Source organism: Scyliorhinus canicula, chromosome 4 (assembly GCF_902713615.1).
Source record: "Scyliorhinus canicula chromosome 4, sScyCan1.1, whole genome shotgun sequence".
In the NCBI taxonomy this organism is placed as follows: Eukaryota; Metazoa; Chordata; class Chondrichthyes; order Carcharhiniformes; family Scyliorhinidae; genus Scyliorhinus; species Scyliorhinus canicula.
Window position 1 is genome coordinate 213,641,712 of NC_052149.1, and position 21,753 is coordinate 213,663,464.

General features: G+C 45.6%; 1 protein-coding gene across 7 annotated transcripts in view; it reads left to right on the forward strand.

The window, feature by feature from the left end:
* The window catches only part of sgcd (sarcoglycan, delta (dystrophin-associated glycoprotein)), a 668,036-nt gene extending 649,774 nt beyond the window's left edge, over nt 1–18,262 (forward strand). For all 7 annotated transcript variants that reach the window (XM_038796037.1, XM_038796040.1, XM_038796038.1 and 4 more), the window contains one exon: nt 15,164–18,262. In XM_038796037.1, the coding sequence (XP_038651965.1) occupies nt 15,164–15,340 (177 nt within the window). In that variant the 3' untranslated portion in view covers nt 15,341–18,262. The remainder of the gene's footprint in view (nt 1–15,163) is intronic.
* Nucleotides 18,263–21,753: the final 3,491 nt, after the last annotated feature.

The window sequence follows — 21,753 nt, forward strand, 5'->3', positions numbered from 1 at the left end:
GGGTGCAGGCAGACCCGTTGTGAAGATCAACATGGCAGAGGCTTCACATGTATCGGGTGTCATATGATTCAATAAAAAATAAATTTAAAAAATTTTTAAATTATAAAATGTTTGACATTTCCAGGGAGCTACAAATAGTGCTCCCCCGTTCCCCATGCCCAATCAGTGATCTTCTCTCTTGATCTTTCCTGGTCTACAGCGATGTCTATGTCTGTCCCCAGGATGCACATCGAAGGTGGACGTAGCCTGCTGTTTTCCGCGTCCTGTGGCCTTTGATGCCCTTGGCAGACGTCATCTGGAGATCCTGGAGCTAGAGGGCACCAGCGATGCCCGTAGGGCCCTGGGGATCTCCATGGGATGGAAGAACAGCTGGATTGAACTCCAGAGGCATCTGAGTCATCTGGCTGTCTTGATAGCTCCTTACTGTCTGCACCATGGTGTCAGTACCCTCAGCGATGCTCCTCAGTGACTGGGTCCTGGTCTGCAGTCCCTGGGCGATGTCCACCTACATCTGGGACATGTCCCTCGTCACAGACTGGGCCATGCCTTGGGCAGACCTGCCACTCCGGTCGCAACCCTAGTAGTGTTAGCCTCAGTACTATGCATTGTCGGCATCGTCTCCTGCATCTGTAGCCTTTGGGACTCCTGCAATGGGTAATGCACTCACTGGAATGTCGCTGACGGCCCCTTCTGAATCTCACAACTGTATCCGATGATCTGCATCAGTTCTGGAAGAACCTTGTCCAGAGGGTCAGCATCTGACTGGTACCCAGCTGAATCCTGGGATCCAGCAGACCTCCGGATGTTCCTGCTTCCACTTGATGTGCATCAGCAACTGTGTGGTGCTGACCAGATTATGCCCCAGGAACATGTCCACGAATGTCACCCACCGAGGTGTGTGTCTCTGGGCTGGTGGAAGGTGAGCCTTGATGGTATGCTCCTCGGAGCTCTCCTCCGAGGTGGTAAATTGGGTGACAAGGGGGAACGACTCCAAATGGCCCCACCGATTATATGGAGATCCTACGAGACAACGAACATTGTGGGTGGGATTCTTCGGTCGCCGACGCCGAAAACACATTCGGCGATTGGCCGGAGAATCTCCGTTTGCGCCAAAATCATGGTCGGATTGTGTCCAGCGGCGCCACAGTCGTGGGGGGGGGGGGGTGGGGGCTAGGAGAGCTGCTCCGCTGGCAGGGGGGGTCTCCAGCAGGGGCTGGGGGAACTGGTGGCAGTGGTCCGGGGGTGGCGAGGGGGGTTACAAGAGGGCAGTTTTTGGCAGGCCGGGTCCCCGCGCGGCCGGCGCCATGTTGTATGGCGCAGCCGCCACAGGCTTTGGCCATGCACAAGCGCAGCCACGGACACAGCCATTCTGCGGCTGTATCTGCAGTTGCTTTACGAGATGAGGCTGCTAGCCCCCCACCAGGCAGAGGATCGGTGTGGGGATGTCGCCGACATTTTTCGTCAGACCAGATGGATCCTGCGAACATAGCCACAGAATCGGAGAATCCAGCCCTTTGTTTTCCCACCGGGGTTGAATTGCACCAGTTTTACAATTCCCTTTGCCATTCAATGTTCCATGCCATGTAAATAGAATGAGAGGGATTCGCTGGGAATCCCGCTATCAGGCTGCCATCTTGAGTCGAGGCCCAATCACACGGTCCTGTGGCTGGCCACCACACTGCAAATCGTCCCAGGCCCCCCCAACGACACAGCAGCCTTCCCCCTCCGGATTGCCTGGGTGCCCTCCCACTTCCACATACAGAGGTGACCTGACCTGCCCCCCCCCCCACCCCCAGGTACCCTTCTAATAGGCGTAGTGGGAAGCATGGGCGGGATTCCCCCCCGGGTTGGAGAATCACTGGGGGGGGGGGGGGTGTGAATCCTGCCCCACCGCTCCGACGCCGGCTGCCGAATTCTCCGGCGCCGTTTTTTTGGCAGGGGCGGGGAACACGCCGCACCGGTCGGGGGCCGTTGGCAGTGGCCACCCCGGTGATTCTCCGGGCCTCGATGGGCCGTGCCCACCCGTTTTCAGCCGGTCCCGCCGGTGTGAAATCGACAAGATCCATACCGGCAGGACCTGGCTCTGAGGCCGGCCTGCGGAGTCCTTGAGGGGGCGCGGGGGGATCCGGCCCTGGGGGCACACCGATCTGCGGGCAGGCCTGTGCCGTGGGGGCACTCTTTCCCTCCACGCCGGCCTGTGTAAAGCTCCGCGATGGCCGGTGCGGTGAAGAAACCCCCTGCACATGCGCAGGGATCACATGCGCAGAACACGCTGGTGTTCCCGCGCATGCGCCAACTCGCGCCGGCCGACAGAGGCCCTTCGGTGCCAGTAGACGCGGTGCCAACCACTCCAGCGCCGGCCTAGCCCCCGGAATTGCAGAGGCTTCCGCACCTTCCGGGTGGCCCGACGCTGGAGTGGTTCACACACTCTTTGGCACCGGTACAGCCCGCCCGCCAGTTGGGGGAGAATCCCGGCCCATGTGTCCATTCCTTGAAGGAGAGCAGCTGTGCCTTCATCTTGTTCCCACAGATCCATTAGTTGCACGCCATTGATAGCTTTCAAGTAGTGGCCTGTGGTTGACAGCTTGTACAAGCCATCTGCAGCTTTAACCCATTCTTATCCCTTCACACTTCAGTGGCCGAAGTGGTGAAACCCCAATGTTTGTAAACATTGACCACATCAAAAAGATGTAAGTACATTCCAAGCACTAAGTGCATTCCAGTCACTCAAGCGTGTGATTTCACTGTCCCTCCGTCCCATCAGAGAACACATTCCGGGAGTCTCCCGGATGGAGAATCTCGCCCATTATGTTTTATCTGCCACAATTAATGGTCACATTTATAAAATGTACAATCCTTTTGCAATTAATAAAATACAAAATGATGTAACTGTTTATAAATAAAGTGCGCAATCTGCAATCATAAATCTATATTTACAATCTATGCATAGCTTTTTCTTCAATTACTTTCAGCGCCCTTTCACAGCTAATTAAATCAACACGATTCTATTATTATTATTATATTCACACTATTCCTACTCTCAGTATCAATACATCCACAATACTCTGTGAATACTCTTAACAAAATATATGATACTATCAAGCTTAACACATCCACTGTACTCTAACACTCAACAAATAGACAGTTCTCTAATAGTTCATAATAAATGCACAGTATCCTCTTTCACAGATGGAGACTAATCATAGTTAAGAAATGTCTAACTCTCCAATTAATAAGTGCATCCTCACTGCTAAAAATGCATGATGCTTTCAGCTAATAAATGCATAGTGTTCGCAGCATTAATAATTATACAGTACTCGCATTAGAATGCACAAAATTCCTGTATTAATCAATATATTGTACTCTTGCAGTAAATACAAATTATGTATATAAATCAGAGTCCTAAACTGTAGCTTAAAAAACTTCTGGTCTGATTCCAGTGGAATTTCTATCATTTATCAAAGTTCTCTTCCATGTCCTCTTCAGATTTAAATAGGATAATATTGTTAGAAATTGACATCAACGTTCTGTCTGTCAGCCAGGCACATTATTGCCTGTTCAGTAAATTCACCTCTCCAAGAGTCTATTTATCATGTTTCTTTGTGGTTTCAGTCTTCATTGTCAGATGTGCAACTCTTTTGTTTTCTTTAGTGAGATATTGATTTGAGAAAGCATTGAAGCAGTAAATGGTAAAATGGCAGGAATTCACCTTATAGTTCGTATTTTTCCTTTCCCAATTAGCTGAAAATCAGATCTCAGACTTGATGGGGTAGACCTTCAATTCAGCTCTGCTCTTCCTTCTCTCTTCCCCCACAACAAGTAAGGGAATTGATGAAGCCCAACTGCATTCCCTGCCCCACTAAGCACGAAGAGTTACTGTCCCACTAGAACTCTTTCCCCAATCCTTAATTGCCCGAATAATTTTTCTTCTGCTATTCCACTTCTCATCCTTCTCTCGTCTCTTTCTCTTCTCCACTTCCCGCACAATTTTCTGATTGTCCACAATTATATTTCTCTCCCTTTCCTTTAAACTATGCCTCTTTATCTCTTCCACATTCCTCTATTCCCCATCTCCTTCTTCCATCCTCAACCCTTTCCTTTCTCCTTCTCATTCCCACCCCTTCCTTGTACGCTCCTTTCCCCGACAATTCTCTTTCCCCTGTTTTCTCCACCCCATCAAATTCTCCCTGTTGTGTTGTATAATGATATAAGCACCCAATTGAGAATGTGCAAACACATTGTAAGTTCATTTCTTTTGTTAGGGACATGAGAACATGTATACAAAGGTAGAAAGCTGTGGATGCGTACTCTGCTCAAAAGCAAAAGTGAAACTAAGACTGGATCGCATGACACATTTCCCTTCTCGTGGTGTCATGCAACTGCCCTTTCAGGGCATATTACAACATCCCTACTTCTTTTTTAATAATACCTTCCTCCCTTCTAAAGAAGTATAACTATTAACAATACATGTTCATGTTTCTTTACCATTACATAAGTGTACAGAACTGATGAATCTATTGGTCTCTAAGGTATAAAGATAATCTGCTGGTATGCCCAGATTTTGTAATGATAACATTGTGTGGACGTTTCTTTAACAGCTCACAGTGATCTGTGGGGTTGTCATTCCTGGATGTTCTTCCTGACTGCATTGAGGATCTTGTCCTCAATGCAATACGACTGTATACTGGCTGTAGAGCTGGAATGGATCTGATTTGCCCTTGGTTATGCCTCATCTTTGTGTGAAATGACTTCATTGGACTTTGGTTCCAAACAACTTTCTGTCACCTCAACTGGTTGCCACATAGTAGCACAGTGGTTAGCATTGTCGCTTAACAGCTCCAGGGTCTCCGGTTCGATTCCCGGCTTGGGTGACTGTGTGGAGTCTGTATGTTTTCCACGTGTATGTGTGGGTTTCTTCCGGGTGCTCCAGTTTCCTCCCACAGTGCAAAGATGTGCAGGTTAGGTGGATTGGCCATGCTAAATTGCCCTTAGTGTCCAAAATGGTTGGGTGGGGTTGCGGGAATGCGATGGAGGTTTGGGCTTATGTGGGGTGCTCATTCCAAGGGCCGGTGCAGACTCGATGGGCTGAATGGCCTCCTTCTGCACTGTAAATTCTATGATATGATTCCAGACCTTCTGTGGGATCCTGGATGCGAATTTGTTGTGCCAACTGTAAACCTGGCAATTCTGTTTTATTATGCACATTGGCCATCTTCCTGTGCAGTTCTAAAAGTAGTTCTCTAGTTCCTGATAGACTAGAACAAGTAAGAATAGGTAAATTGGTCGCACTAGTCTGCCAAACATGAGCTATACCAGTGATGGAACAGCTGCACTTAAAGGTGTCTTTCTCAGATGTAACGTTGAAATGTATAGATCTTGATAGGTCTGCCTGCATTTGAGAATTAGTGATTTCACAGTGCAAACCATCCGTTCAGCTCGGCCCATTTTGATTGAAAGTAACAAGGACAAAAAGTAGTGCAATCAATATTCTACTTCTCACACATGTCCTGAAATGGCTTACCAATAAATTGAGGACTGTTATCTGTAATGATCTCTCTGGGCACACCGTTTCAACTGAAAATAACATTTATTAGAGTGTGTGTAATTGTTGTGCTTGATATGTTGTGCAATTGCTGAATAATGGGCTATTTGGTAAAATAGTCGAAGATGACAATGAAGTCAGTTCTGTGGGCATAGAAGAGGTCAGGTGTAATTTTAAACTAACGATGGGTAGGAACTTCATATGAAATCAATATTTCTTTGTGCTGACTTGGCATATGCTCTTGATATTCCTTGCACATCTTGTCAATGACTTTAATGTCATTGTTCATACCCAGTCAATAGTCTTGTGAGTCTTATCGTCTGATGTATGCCCATGTGCGAGTGATGAAGTTGTTGAAGAAAATCATGTCACAAATATTCCAATATGATGACTTGACTGCCTTTAAAAATGACTCCCTTGGAGATGCCTAATCTGTCCAGGTAAGGCAAAAAGGATCGCATGCATTTGCGGATACACTGAATTGAATCAGGCCATCCTTCAGTGACAGTTTTCAACAGTCTTTTTGTAACTGCTGGCATTTGTGCTGCGTAAAATTTACGAGATCAATTGATGGACTTGCATTCTCCTGAAAGTGTAATTTTGGAGCTTCCTGGAAACTGCCAAATTTGTTGAAACATTCTGGATATTCTGCCGTTAGATGATGAACTGAAATATTAGAAGTCGTTTGTGAGGTTGACCTGCCTTGTGATGTCTGAATGGTTCTATGAATTGTTACTGGAATGAGGTCATGGCATGGTAATCGACTTGTAATCACTGGGCATTTAGTCTCCTCTATGTAGAATATATGTAACATAAGAACATACAGATTAGGAGCAGGAGGAAGCCGCTCAGCCCTCAGCCCCTCAAGCCTGTTTCACCATTCAATAGGATCATGGTTGATCAGATTGTATCCTAAACCCCACATTCCTAATGCTCTCGATAAACTTTCACCTCCTTTTGGAAACAGTAGAATCGATAGAATCTCTACATTGCAGAAGGAGGCCATTTGCCCCACTGATCCACCGAAAGAGCTCTCTACCTAGGTCCATTCCCCCACCCTATCCCCGTAATCCCACACATTGGTCACGACCAATCCACCTAACCTGCACATCTTTGGACACTAAGGGCAATTTATCATAGTCAATCCAACTAACCTGCACATCTTTAGACAGCAGGAGGGAACCGGAGCACCCAAGGAACCCCACACAGACATGGGGAGAATGTACAAATCCACACAGTCACCCAAGGCCGGAATCGAATCTGGGTCCCTGATGCTGTGAGGCAATAGTGCTAAGCACAGTGCCACAGTACCACCCAAACTCAGGAGGATTGATTGTACTTGTACTCCAGGACTATGGATTCTGCACACGGAATTAATTAAACTTAATTTATGCAGTAGTAGGTTTTGTCACGGTCCTCCAGGTCTGTAGATTCAGATCTTTTATAAATTGCAGGAGTAGCTTATTGGAATTTTCCCCTACGTCAATCATGGCCAATAACCATTGGTTGCCAACTTTCTTACAAACAACTAATTTGAATTTTGGTAAACACGTCAGACGGTGTGGCGATATCTAAATTTTCCATGAGATTGATGGTGTGAAGCACATGTTCACCATTCTTGATCTCATCATTCACATCATCATTTTCTGATTTATCAATCAATGTATGTGTTTCTGATGGGATACCAGATGCTCATCCATTTTGCTTGAAGGTATACATTGTATATGGTCTGTTTGGATTTGCACAGCCCTTTGGAGCTGCATCAGACTTTGCTCTGGCTCTCTCTGCCACATGTCTTGCAGAATTGAAGTAAAGCTGAACCCTTCCTTGGTACAGGCAGAAGGCACAGCTTCCACATATCTTGCTAGCTTGGGTATTCTAGCGAGTGACTGAGGTTCTGTAAGCGCCGTCAACCTGCAAGGAAAACTTTGTCCGCACGTGCATCGCCGAGAAGCTCTTTAATGCTCCGTGTTTTGGGCTTGTCTAGCAGATCTTTCTGGAATGTTTCCATGGGAGTGGATGTGATTCCCTACTCAGCAATACTGTCCACTAGATCTGTCTCAAAAATCACAGTGTGCATCCTTTTCTCTACATCTGCTGACAAAGTGGTCTACAGATTCTGCAGGCTGTTGTCGAAATGACTAAATGCTAGTTGATGAATGCGTAGGTTTAACCTGATTCTGAACTGGTTTTCCAATGTATTCCATATCTTTGGGGGATCCTTTAGCTCTTCTGTTGTCAATCTTGATGTGTTCGGCCTGTTGTCAATCTTGATGTGTTCGGCCTATGTAGCCATTCATGCTTGATTTCTAGGCAGATATGTATGGCTTGTTTGCCTGGTTAAGACATAACTGAATCAAGAAACCATGTAAGCTGTTTCAATATTTTGTATTCGGATAGTAGATCAGCTGTATCCCAATTTAAAATGGGAAATTTTGTGGACCTTCTGACAATATCCCTTTAACTTTCCTTCTGCCATAGTATTTGGGAAAAATGTCGCTGTTGCTACTTTTGTGCACTTTTCGCCCGTTATAATCGCAACCTTCTCTGGTCTAATTTTTATGACTCTCCCTCATTCTCTATCGATCCTGCCCACCCCCTGGTCACTTGCATTTTCCAACTGAATTGCCCCAGTGCTTACCAATCCTTTAATTGAGCACTATCCTGACACTGTGCAATCCACTATTTTTCTGCTCAGTCACTGTGCTATGTGTTCAACACTCTCAAATGCCGTGACTACATAGTGGTCTTACCAGAATGTTGAAGGTTGGCTCACACCATTAAAAAGTGATCTAAGACTCTTCACCATGTTGTACCTGTATTTAATCTGGTTGCCATGATGTTTGACTACCGCTGAGTATCATGTCTTGTTGTTAGAATGATATAAGCACCCATCACTCATAAATGACATGGAAACGTGTTGTGGGTTCATTTCTTTAGACCAGGAACATGAAAACATTTGCACATAGTGCGATAAATGTAGAAAATTGTTATATATTATATTTTGTTGGAATAATGTTTTTAAAATTCCTGGGTTAATGTACATGCAGGAAGTGTGTCTGCCAAAGCTGTAATTAAGGTGTCATAAACGTGAGATAATTATTGATTCTGACCATTTACTTGTTTACTTACAGATGAATAATTGAATATTGTTTATATTTGGGAAGTTCCCTGGGGACGGGGAAAATTTGAGGGATGGTATTTAGGCCTAGCAAAGCAGGCCATGAGACATCTTAGTGGCATTCAGATGATATAAATGATTGGAGAAACCAGGTTTGTCTGTAATTTTGGCAGTGTTGCTATAAAATTTGAATCTGAAGAGACAGAAGTATTTTAAGGTTGTTCCTGAAAGGGTCTCTCTCCATAATCTCTACACAGAGGACAGGAAGTAAACTGTTTTGTTAACTTTATTTATCAGTGGCATTTGAACTATATTGGGTTGCCTGGTTGAAATAGTTATAGTGAAGGTGTAGGGCATAAGTTACTCAAAGTTTTTCCTTTTATTTGAGAACTATTTAAGTATTAATTGTAAAGCTATTTCTTTGATGTTAATGTGGTTGGGTCTGTGTTTAAATTAAATTTGTTTTAACATAAAAGATACCTTTTAGTCAGAGCCAGCACAGTTGGCGTGAAGTAAAAATTGCAAATACTTTGGAGTTTTTCATCCAATATCTTAACAAATATGGAGTTCTTGCCCAGTATCCTAACAATAGGGAGAAAGCTTGAAGACATTAGCAGCAGAGATATATATATCTTTTGGATAACAAAGTAAACTAAGTTAACAAACTGAGGGGAAAATGAAAAAGCAGCCCCATAAATTGATGCTGCATCAAAGTAAACGGAATGTCAAAGGAAATTTCAAAAGAAAAAGGGCGGAATTCTCCTGCAACTGGCCGGATGGCTCGACGCCGGCGCCAAGAGTAGCGCGAACCACTCCAGCATCGGGCCGATCAGAAGGTGCGGAATCCTCCGCACTTCCGGGGGCTAGGCCGGCGCCGGAGGGGTTGGGAGAAGGGGCAGCAGAAGTTGGCGCATGCGCAGAACTGCCGACCTAGTTCCGTGCATGCGCAGACCGGCCGGCGTGTTCCTGCGCATGCGCAAGGGGGGTTCCTCTCAGCGCCGGCCATGGCGGATCCCTACAGAGACCGGCGCGTAACGAAGAGTGCCCCCATGGCACAGGCCCACCTGCAGATTGGTGAGCCCCGATCGCGGGCCTTGCCACCGTGGGGGCCACCCTGGGGCCGGGTCCCCCCGTGCCCCCCTGAGGACACACCTAGCCGGCCTAAAAGCCAGGTCCCGCCATGATGGACCATGTCCATTTCACGCCAGCGGGACTGGCCGAAAACGGGCGGCCGCTCGGCCCATCAGTGCCCGGAGAATTGCTGGGGGGGGGGGGGGCCTCTGCCAATGGCCCCCGACCAGCAAGGCGTGATCCCTGCCTCCGCCCAAAACCAGCGCCGGAAAATTTGGCAGCCGGCGTCGGAGAGGCGGGGTGAAATTCACGCCGCCCCACCGGTGATTCTCCGACCCGGCGGGGGTCAGAGAATCCCACCCAAGCAGTGAATTGGTCGATGAAACACCCCAGTCGGCCGGCACAGCAGTGCGGTGGTTAGCACTGCTGTCTCACGGCTCCGAGGACCCGGGTTCGATCGTGGCCCCGGATCATTGTCCATGTGGAGATGACACATTCTCCCCATGAATGCGTTGGTCTCAACCCCCCACAACTCAAAGATGTGCAGGTAGGGGGATTGGCCACGCTACATTTCATAGAATTTACAGTGCAGAAGGAGGCTATTCGGCTCATCGAGTCTGCACCGGCCCTTGGAAAGAACACCTGATCCAAGCTCATACCCAATCCCTGTAACCCAGTAACCCCACCCAACCCAACCCTTCCCAAACTTTTTGGACACTTAGGCCAATTTAGCATGGCCAATCCACTTAATCTGCACATTTTTGGACTGTGGGAGGAAACCGGAGCACCCAAAGGAAACCCACAGACACGAGGAGAAAGTGCAAACTCCGCACAGACAGTGACCCAAGCCGGGAATCGAACCTGGGACCCTGGAGCTGTGAAGTGATTGTGCTAACCACTGTGCTACCATGCCCCCTTTAATTACCTCTTAATTGGAAAAAATAGCATTGGGTACTTTAAATTTTGTGTGTGTGTGTGTGTGTGTGTGTGTGTTAACAATAAAATAGAACTAAGACTGGATTGCATGACACAGGTCCCTTATGGTGGCATTGTGCTGTTATACCTTAAAGGCATATTACAACACTCTTCTTTCCTTACTCCTTCTTCCTTTCTTCGTCACCTTTCTTCCTCCTGCCATCTGCCCACTGAGTCCAGTTATTCCCCATCCTTTCAACCCTAGTTGACCTGAATACTGCAGTCGGCCTTGACTTTCCCCTGGGAAAGTCATAGGAGATGCACCATTCATATCTCAAAGACTACTTGACAATAAAAATATATTGGTGTCAATTTTCCTTCCAGTGCATCTAATGATCAATAAATTATGGACAGTAGGTAAAAGAGAGAGGTCACTTTTCAATCTTCACTACCAACAGATAATGTTCTCTGTCAAAATACAGGTAGTGTGACAAGGTAGTTACATTTAGAAAAGTGATCTATTTTGAATATATCACTCTAAAAGAATCATGGACGAGAAATGTGTTACCTCTGGTGACAGAACGTTGAGTGAGAGAAAACATCCAAGCTGAAATGTCCATACTGAAGGCATTGAGGACTATGGGCGTATTGCAGGAAAGTTAAGTTGAGGCAGATCAATTAGAATTGTGTTGAATTGCTGAGCAAGGTCAAAGGGCTGAATGGCCTAACCTGGCTCCTGAACCTTATGTTCTTCTGTTCTTAAATGTATCTTCTCTCGCTATTGATCGTATCAAAATCTTTCATAACTGTAAACATGTCTACCATGGAGAGTGTGGTAAACTCAACCCAACGCATGACAAAAGCTTGCCGCCCACACATTGATTCTGCCTAAACCTCCTGTTACCTCAGGAAGACAGACAACATTATCAGAGACCCTTCCCACCCAGGCTTTGCCTTCTTCCAGACCCTTCCATCAGGCAGAAGATATGGAACTTTAAAGATCCAGACACAGGAATAGCTTCTTCCCCACAGCTACTAGACTCCTCAATGACTCTCCCTTGGACTGATCTGTTCCCTGTAAGAACACTATTCACTACGCCCTATGCTGCTCTTGCTCATATATTTGCTTTGTTTAGCCCCTTGTTCTGCACTGTAACCAATCACTGTTTGTCAATGTACCATTTGCTAATGTACTCTGTCGATTATTCCTTTCTGGTCTCCTATGTACGTACTGTGTACGTTCCCTTGGCCGCTGAAAAATACTTTTCACTGTACTTCGGTGCATGTGACAATAAGTCAAATCAATCAATCAATATTTTCTCTTAACCTTCTCCGTTTTTATGAAAAACACCCTCATTACTATAAATTCCCTCCCCATCCGGGAAAGGATTCCTGCCTCCAAGAGATGCTGGCCAAACAAAAGGATGGCAGATCACTGATCCCAGCAGTGCTACTGGAAGTGGTGGTCACATCAGGAACTGCATCGAGTCCCCAAGAGCAATTGCTGTTGGAGAAAGATACAAAGGGGACGGGGGTGTTATAGGAGTATGTTACAAGATCCAAACTTACCTAGGGACCAGGCACTCCCAAGTCCCAAATGGCTGCAGGGGTTTGTGTCCATGCATTGTGCATGCATAGAGCAGGAGGGGGCAACACATGTGCAATCCAGCATTTTATAGTTCTTCGGGCCATTGATGGGCCTATTGTGCCTGTGCAACACGAAAGCAGCATGAACATGGGATCTTGCGAATAGGAGCAGTGTGCCATAATTGGAGAGGCGTCCCTGGCTGGGACAGGGAGAGAGGCCAGGGGGAGGTCCCAATGAAGAGTTCCAGACAGGGCACAGAGAGAGGTCCCAATTAAGAAGAAAGAAAGGGCAGAGCAGAGAAAAATGCTCCAAGCATAAAAAGGGCTGTTGCGGTTTAAGGAGGATACCTGAAGATCTAAAAGAACAGCAGAAGATTAGTGACTCCATGGCCACAGGCCATTCGGTACCCCTTTGGAGCAATAGTATTCCGCTTGACAGAGCCAAATGCCTGAAGTTGTTCTTCTCAGTTGGTGCTGGATTGCAGACTCAGGAATCAAGGGAAATGGAATCTCAGGAAATTAGATTGAAAACCTGTGAGGTGTACCGTCATTGAGGCCATCAATGGTGGAACGAACTTTGGATAGAATTATAGATAGAACAGTACAGCACAGAACAGGCCCTTCGGCCCTCGATGTTGTGCCGAGCAATGATCACCCCACTCAAACCCACGTATCCACCCTATACCCGTAACCCAACATCCCCCCCTTAACCCTACTTTTTAGGACACTACGGGCAATTTATCATGGCCAATCCACCTAACCCGCACATCTTTGGACTGTGGGAGGAAACCGGAGCACCCGGAGGAAACCCACGCAGACACGGGGAGGACGTGCAGACTCCGCACAGACAGTGACCCAAGCTGGGAATCGAACCTGGGACCCTGGAGCTGTGAAGCATTTATGCTAACCACCATGCTACCGCGCTGCCCCTCTAAGGCAATTCTAAGGCAATATCTTTGAAGCTGAACACTGGAAACCTTTGCGAGAGTTTCAACTCGATTGATTGACTCACAATGATCACTGAGGTCTGGGCGGCTTGTTGAGAAGTCCATGGAATCTGTGTTCAATGCATTTCCTATTTATTGTGCAGTATTGTGTGTACAACCACAGTTCACCTGTTAATTCACATGTACCTTATATTAACTTGAATGTTACAGTATAAGATCGATATTGTAAATTGTTTTATCTTTCTGAACCTTGTATAGAAAAGTTTATTTACGTTTGTTCAGAATCTGCGGATCTTGTGGTTTTATTCCTTTTAACAAATAAATTCTACGGGCTAAAGACCCAGAGGGGACCCGCAATGGACGTCAGCGTTCCGTAAAGGAGATATCCCCATTGCCAGCCACCAGTCAAGGGAATGAAAGCTGCTGGAATTCACACAGTGTCAGCCCCTACCCACTATGTCTAAATCCCAGCAGTAGTAGGAAAAGGCCCATCTCAAGAACCATTAATAGCCCAATTAAGAGCCTCAGTTGGCCTTACAATGGGCCTCTGAACATCTTCCTTTCAGTGGGGCTGAGTTGGGAACATCACCCATAGTGGTGCACTCAGTTTTAACCCCACCCAACTCCTCCCCCAGGTGTTTAAATCAAGGCCGTGCCTACCTATTCAGATGGATATGAAAGAATCCATGAATTGAATTGGGAAAGGGGAGTTATCCTTGTCAGTCTTCTTGATTTAATTAGTATCTCCAAAAGTGAGATTTTTTGATCATTCATCCATTGTATTTGTGAGATCATGCTGTGCACAACTTGGCTAACATGATACCCTGCATTAACCACAGTTGCTGTATTTCAAAACAAATTAAAATGCTTTGGTACATGCTGAGGGTAAAAGGTTATAGAAATGCTAGTTATTATCTTTTTCTAGGGCCCAATGTAATGTAAAAGCAACAGTCCAGTTTTGGCGACATTTAACAGGGTGTTTCCCGGGGCATGCAGTGCCAAGAAACAGCCCACTATTAAACGGGACTCTGCTTTTTTAGGCCATGGCGAGGAATGTTCTGCCGAGACTGCACTTAAACTCAATTCCTGAACTAATGTGCTCAGCTCGACAGTGCAGGAAGATGGCGCACCAATCTGTCGACCCTCCCATCGCAGCCTCTGGACCCCCACCCCCCTCCCCCCACCGTCAATGCCCCAACGTAAGGACCCTCGCCCCACCTCATAAGGGAAGGGCACTGCCGGGCCTGATCCAATGGCACGTGCAGCCTGGCACCTGGGCACCTTGGCAGTGCCAGCCTGGCAGTGTCACCTGGGCACCCTGACAGTGCCACTGGCAGTGCCAGGGTGGCAGTGACACGGTGTCCCAGGGCATCAGGAGTGCCAGGGTACCACCATGCACAGAGCCTGACCATCCGAGGGCCTCGGATCGCAGGTGCTGTAACAGCTGGTCCACTTTTGTGGAAATCAGCGCTAAACGGTGCCACAGCAGGGTCTCCAAGGCAAGGACATTTGATCTTGCACCCTGGGTAACTCCAGTGCAGACATATTCAAGTGAGACTAACTACTCACTTTAATATGAAAATCTGGATCACGCCCATGGAGGGCAGGACATATCCAGTTAAATCTCCCAAGGCGTAACAAGCATCGTAAATCCTGCGGGAGGCCTTTCTCTCGAGACTTAACGGTCTCGTCACGTCCCTAACCCCCAAAACAACTTTAAAACTCTAATAAAAACCCATTCAGTCTATATGTTTAAAGTACATTCTCATTTTATCGAACCCAAGCCAGACAGCATCCTCTGTTCAAACAAAGCGGATGTGGAAAACACAACGACATTGACGCTGATCGTAACTCTTGATTTTTCAGATTTGAGTTTGAGATTCTCATGAACTCCCATGTTCGCTAGCGACAGCAATGTGTGATTTTTAAAAATATATGCGGGTCTCATTTCTCATGTATATTTTTTAAAATCTCTTTCAGATCCGTTTGGAAGCCGGAAAAATAAAATTACCTAGACTGCCTATGGGTTCGTACACTTCCTCGCCGTCTGCTCGCCAGAATATCTTTGAGGTTTGCGTCTGCCCAAATGGAAAACTCTTCCTTTCACAAGCAGGGGCGGGCTCCACATGTCAGATAAACAGCAGCGTCTGTCTATAAAGGAAATGTCAAACAAAAACTGCAAGGGGGCAATATCCACAGCCATTGCCAGCAAAGTTCAGGTCATTCGAATTTTGGACGGCTATGGGTGGCCGTACCTGCATGGCGTGAGCCTGCTGGACAACTATGGAAAAGGCCTCCCAAATAGACACTTTGTGCTGACTGTCTTCAAACCCTGTTAAAATATTGTTTCAGTATAGGGGGTTAAAAAATGAAAAAGAAATCATTTTTACTGAGACATGTTGCTACAACATCTCTGTTCAAAGAGGGTGAAAAACAAATGTATGCCTTTGCCTTAACTGAATGCACTCAGCAAGGAAAGCACATTATTTTTAAGTTTCATGTGTGTAATTGGGAGTGCAAAGATTACAAAATGTGTAAAATGATCAAATCCCAGTACTGACGTTGAACCCAGTAATCACCAGGTTTTGGACTGTAGAAGTGTTGGTCCATATATTAGGAAGGAAAGGAGATGGCTTCATAGATGGCAAGGTAAGGAACAGCTCATTTATTTTCTAACGTTAAGGTCGAGCGGCAAGTAGGTGTGCTGGTAGGTATCAGTCATCACAACTATCCCGTTTAGAAGGATCTGTTTGTGGTACATTGCCAACGCATCCCAGTTATAAAACCTAACATCATTAAATGTAGACCTATCGATAAATTCTTCAGTTTTTCATTCATTTTTTGCTTTAGGAAAGTTTGTCGAACCAATTTAGGCCGACACCTTAGTGCAGTATCGAGGGAGTACTGCATTGTCAGAGATGCAAGCATTCTAATAGGATACTAAAGGCATTCTCTGTCTGCTTTTGTGGATTCAAAAGAACCTATGGCCCTCTTCAAAAAAACATGCGTTCTCCTTCACCCACACTACCATTTTAAAAAATCAATTACACAAACTGATCATTTATCACAATGCTATATTCAAGACAATTTCCAAATTTGTTTTATATACATAATAGTCACGGCACTTCAAAATAATTAATTTTATGTGAGGTGCTTAATACGCAAAAAAAAGCTTTCTTATTATAATAATAGTTTTTTTTTAAATGTTGTCGGATCATTTTAATTTTTCACCCCCAAAATATGTTGATTTGATTGCGTGTCACTCGATATTTTCCTCACTCATCAATTGGAAAAAAAATTGAAGAATTTTTGAGAGAAGTACCGTCTCTTATTTGTCTCCATCTCTTTTCGACTGAACTCATGTCCAAAACCACCAGGAGATTGCTCCCTGGCTTCAATAAGTGTTGTCCAGGAGCCAGTTGCCTACACAGGAACATGACACTAGTCTCCTCTAGTGGTAAATCTGGGGGCACTAAAGAATATTCCCTCCTATTTTACCAGTGGTGAAGTGGTTGGTCTTCCCTTGCCACTTTTCAGTCAGGTCATCCACACCGAGTAGGAAATCCTGCAGGCATTCCGCAAGTTGGAATCTGAGTCACAGACAATTGGGGCCTTCTTTACTGAAGGCCAATAAATAAGAAAGAAACCCTTACATGATTGAGTCATTCAAGTTGCTGCACATAAACTGTCTGCCTTGATTATAACCATCACATAAGGCAAAGTAACTTATTGAACAGATAATTCCAAGAGCGGAGGCTGTGCAGAGATAACCAGCAAAAATGTTAATGTCTATTTAGCCATGTTGACATTTCAGTTTTTTGAAAAATAAATAGCCAGATTAAAATCAACAGTGAAATAATAATTGATTTGTTTGTTTCGAAAACCTGCAGGAATCTGATTAACTAAATTGACATCCATTGATGGAATGGACTACAGTCTAAAGCCTGCTGATTGTAGGGGAACTGTAATCGGTGCACTCCTAGTGTGTATGTACTGGTGTGTTGTGGTAGACTAATAGAAAAATATTTTGAGGTTTTTATATATATTATATACCTATTTTATGGCTTTGAGTTACAGAGTAAGAAAGAGTCACAGACCAAAGACTGATGGGAATTCAGCCACGCTGTCCATGTATCGTATGGTGCTTACTTTCATGACTCTGCGAGGGTCTGTAAGGTGTTGGACTTATGTCCTGTCAATAGGTTCAAGACCAAGGCAGACCTCAATGGCAGGATTTGCAGTGATGAGCAAAATACAGTGGAAAACTCTCAGGGACAGGGTGGGAGGTGAGGCCAGATCGGTAGAGATAGTCATTATTCACTTTTAAATTGTTTAAAATATTTGGAATTTTCTTCAGGAACCAGACAATTTTGTTTATCACAAAGTCATGGGCAGCAAACTACATTGCATGAGGCAAGTGTAAACTACTGTTGGCATTCAGGAAATCCCATGATGCCCATCAAAACCAGTCACACACAAAAGAGGAGACTGTTAACCACATAACAGATATTGCCTGAATACTGCAAAGTTTTCAACATTTTCCTCCCTTAGTTATGTCTGTACATATCTGGACATTGTTTTTTTGCAAAACGCATCAGTTCCCCTACTAGAATCATAACCTCCCTTGGTCCTCTTCCTTGGGCAGGCTATTCTATAACTAGCCATGATTCATTCTCTGAGCATAACTCTTAGAAATCATCAGAACAACATGTTATCGTATTTTTACATCCCTTATGACGGCATGGGTGACTCATACATCCAGTGTAATAATACAGCTGAGATTAGCTGAGTGCATAAAGAGGCCAGACCTTGCCACTGTCTACACAGGGCTATGTGCACAAGGGATTGAGACCCTTCCGCATTGTATCACCTCTGCAAGGTTTTTTTTTAATGTTTACCTTGCATATCGCGTTATCCACATGGTTAGAATTTGAGCTGGAGCAGAACCAGGCTTTTTAAAATCTTCTATTTCTTTACTGGTGGACACCTGATTATCAGTCTGCTGTACACTATGATGTTTTCACAGTAAGAGATGGGCCTTGTGGCCACAGAGAATAAAGCCTGTTCATTTCGGAAAAATTAATGTGTTCTTTTTTCAAAAAAAGACAACAGCAACTTGAGACTGATTTTTTTTTTCTGTGGGGGTAGGGGGAGGTGCTGTCAAAAAATATCAGTTCACTTTTTTAACGTTATATTTCATTATTTGCACAAGATCCCTCAAAAGCGCCATGATCTCTGCCACCTGGAAGGACAGTGAAGCCGATGCACGGGAACACCATCACCCACCTCCAAGTCCTTCCCCCCCCCCCCCCCTCCCCCCGCCCCCACACAACCCCTCGGCCACACACCATCCTGACTTTGAACTACATCGCCATTCCTTCACAGTTGCTGGGTCAAAATCCTGGAACTCCTCCCTAACAGCAGCGGTTCAAGAACGCAGCTCACCCCACACCTTCTCAAGGGTATTTAGGGGTAAGAATAAAAAGTGGGCCCATCCTGTGAACAAAACCAAAGAAAACACAAGGTAAATAGGCCCACCTGCCACCTTAAATGCTGCAAAGCACAAGCTGCAGGGACAGCATCTCACCTTCCGGTTGGACACGTTGCAGCCCTCGAGACTCAATATTGAGTTCGGCAGCTTTAGATTGTGACCTTTCTCCTCCATCTTAAACCCTTTTTAAAAAATGTCTCATGCATGTATTGCCTCTATGCAAATCCCCCTTCCCCTCCAACAGCAGGCATTCTCTTTTTTATCTTACGGTTGCTACTTTTTGTTGCAATCTCTCACCGCTCTATAAGACGTTCTCCCTCCCGTCATGTCTGACAAGAGACAAAAGACTTGAAGTGTTAAACTCTGCAGTGCGAGATGATACGATGAGGCAGAGTTAAATTGCAACAGTGATTTATTAAAAAACTGGCAAACTATATTTTAATTTTATAAATTTAGAGTACCCAATTCATTTTTTCCAATTGAGGGGCAATTTAGCGTGGCCAATCCACCTACCCTGCACATCTTTGAGTTGTGGGGGTGAAACCCGCGCAAACACAGGGAGAATGTGCAAACTCCACACAGACAGTGACCCAGAACCGGGATCGAACCTGGGACCTCGGCGCCGTGAGGCAGCAATGCTAACCACTGTGCCACCGTGCTGCCCTGGCAAACTATATTTAAACACGAGCCCAACACTAGCACAGGTCCAGTCCCTACTAAGGAACATAGGTTGATGGTGCAAGGGGCAAAGTTTAGAGGAGGTGTGCGAGGGAGCTTTTTGCACAGAGGGTAGTAGGTGCCTGGAACTCGCTGCCGGAGAAGGTGGTGGAAGTAGGTACGATAGCGGTGTTTAAGGGGCATCTTGACAAATACATGAATAGGATGGGAATAGAGGGATACGGACACTGGAAGTCTGGACAGTTTTAGATTAGACGGGCAGCACAGTCGGCATAGGCTTAAATGGTCGAAGGACCTGTTCCTGGTCTGTACTTCTCTTTGTTCTTTAACTCTAGGGCTTAGTCTGCTGCTTCCCTGCTACATAGGTACATGTCCTGCCACCTGATAGGCCCAGGTTCATGCAACCATCTACATAAGTTCCAGCCGGGTCACATGGCCTGTGAAGGATTGCCTCTTAAAGCGACCATGCCATCACATTCCTCCTCCCTTACATTCTCTTTACAATCGCATTCAAAAAACTCTTATATACAACTATGTAAAGTTAAAGAGAATTCTCTGGAAGGGAGCCCATGGGCAAAGTCCATAGATTCAGTCTATCCGGGCATTTGGGACACTTGAAGAGCGCTGCAACTCTACAACCAGTTCCTCCATGCTTGAGATATCAGAGGCCACAACAGTGTCAGGCAAAATTACAGATTCCGAAGATGAGCCAGTGCCGACACCCTCCTCTGCTCTTTCTGCTGAGTAACGAGATTCCCCTTGGGAAACCACTGGTTCTACCACCACCAACTCTGTGGCTGGCACAATAGTAACTACCACTGGATCCAGATTTGATTTGACAGATTTGATTTATTATTGTCACATGTATTAGTATACAGTGAAAAGTATTGTTTCTTGCATGCTATACAAACAATGCATATTGTACATAGGGAAGGAAGGAGAGACTGCAGAATATAATGTTACAGTCATAGCAAGGTGTAGAGAAAAGATCAACTTAATCCACCCACTTCACTGTGGGGTTGGCAGCTTCTCTCCTTCTCATATGGTCTACATTCTTTTGCATTTCACTACCCTGTAGGTCGAGGACTTAAGACGCTGGGCCAGTCCTTGCAATAACCTTCCTGGGTACCCAAGCTGGCCCCCCCTCTGAAATTCCGGACAAAAGCTAAGCCCTCCACTTGAAAAGACCTGTCTCCCTTAGCTGAGTCGTGGTGCTTCTTCTATGAAGCTTGCTTAACCTATACCCTCCCCGTGAAATTCGGGAAAACAAGGTCAAGATCCGTTAACAATTCGGCCGGTGTAACTCCAGTGGTAGTGTGAGAGTGTTGTATGAGAGTAAAGAATTGGCCATGCGGAGCAGGAATAGCCTGCTTCCTCATTGAGGCTTTAAAGCTGACCTCCAGGTTTGTACTGTTCTTTCTGCCAACCCATTAGAAGGGAGCCATTCATACGTCGTGGAAACTTTAAAACTTGACAAAGAGTTGAAACTCTTCAGCTGTGAAAGCGGTGCCATGATCAGAAACAATCACCTCTTTGATGCCATGTATTGCAAAAATATGTTGCAACTTGTTGACAGTGGCTGATGAAGTCGTTGAAAGCATGAGTTGGACATCCAACCATTTTGAGTGGACATCCACATCAATTAAAGACACCATTCTCATAAAAGGGCCAGCAAAATCAATGTGGTCCCTCATTCAAGAGCAACCAGGCCACTCCCAAGGCTGGAGTTTAGCTGCGGGTGGAAGGGTCTGCTGTGGTGGCAATGTTCACAGTGGCTGACCATAGTTTCTACTTTTCTTTGTTGATCCCTGGACGCCAAATGTAGCTCCTAGCCAACATTTCCATCTTGGTCAGACCAGGATGCACATTCTGCAACTCCTGGAGAAGTAGCTGTTGCCCTGGGGGTGGCACTGTACCATCTGTGAAAATGGAAACCGACTTACAGCATCATATTTGAGATCTGTGTACCCGGTCTGTGTTGGAAGTGTAACTATACGCAGCAAACAGTAATATCCATCTTTGTATTCTGGTCGATGCAATTGGTGGAACCTTTATTCCCGCAGATTAGCCTACGTAACAGTTTATGGTCCAAGTTGATAATGATGTGGCAGCCATAAACATATTGATGGAACTTCTTGACAGCATATATTTCTGTCAAACCCTCTTTATTCACCTGTGAACACTTGCTTTTGGCATCCATCAAAGTCCCAGAAGCAAAGGCGACAAGCCGCTCCATTCCATCTTATGGCAAAGTATCACTCCTATGCTATAAGGTGATGCATCACACAACGCTATTATGGGTTTGCCTGGGTCAAAGTGGACAAGTAAGGTTGACAATTGTAGGACCTGTCACTCAAATAATTTCTCTCGGCATCTTCCCACTTCCATTGTTTATGTTTCT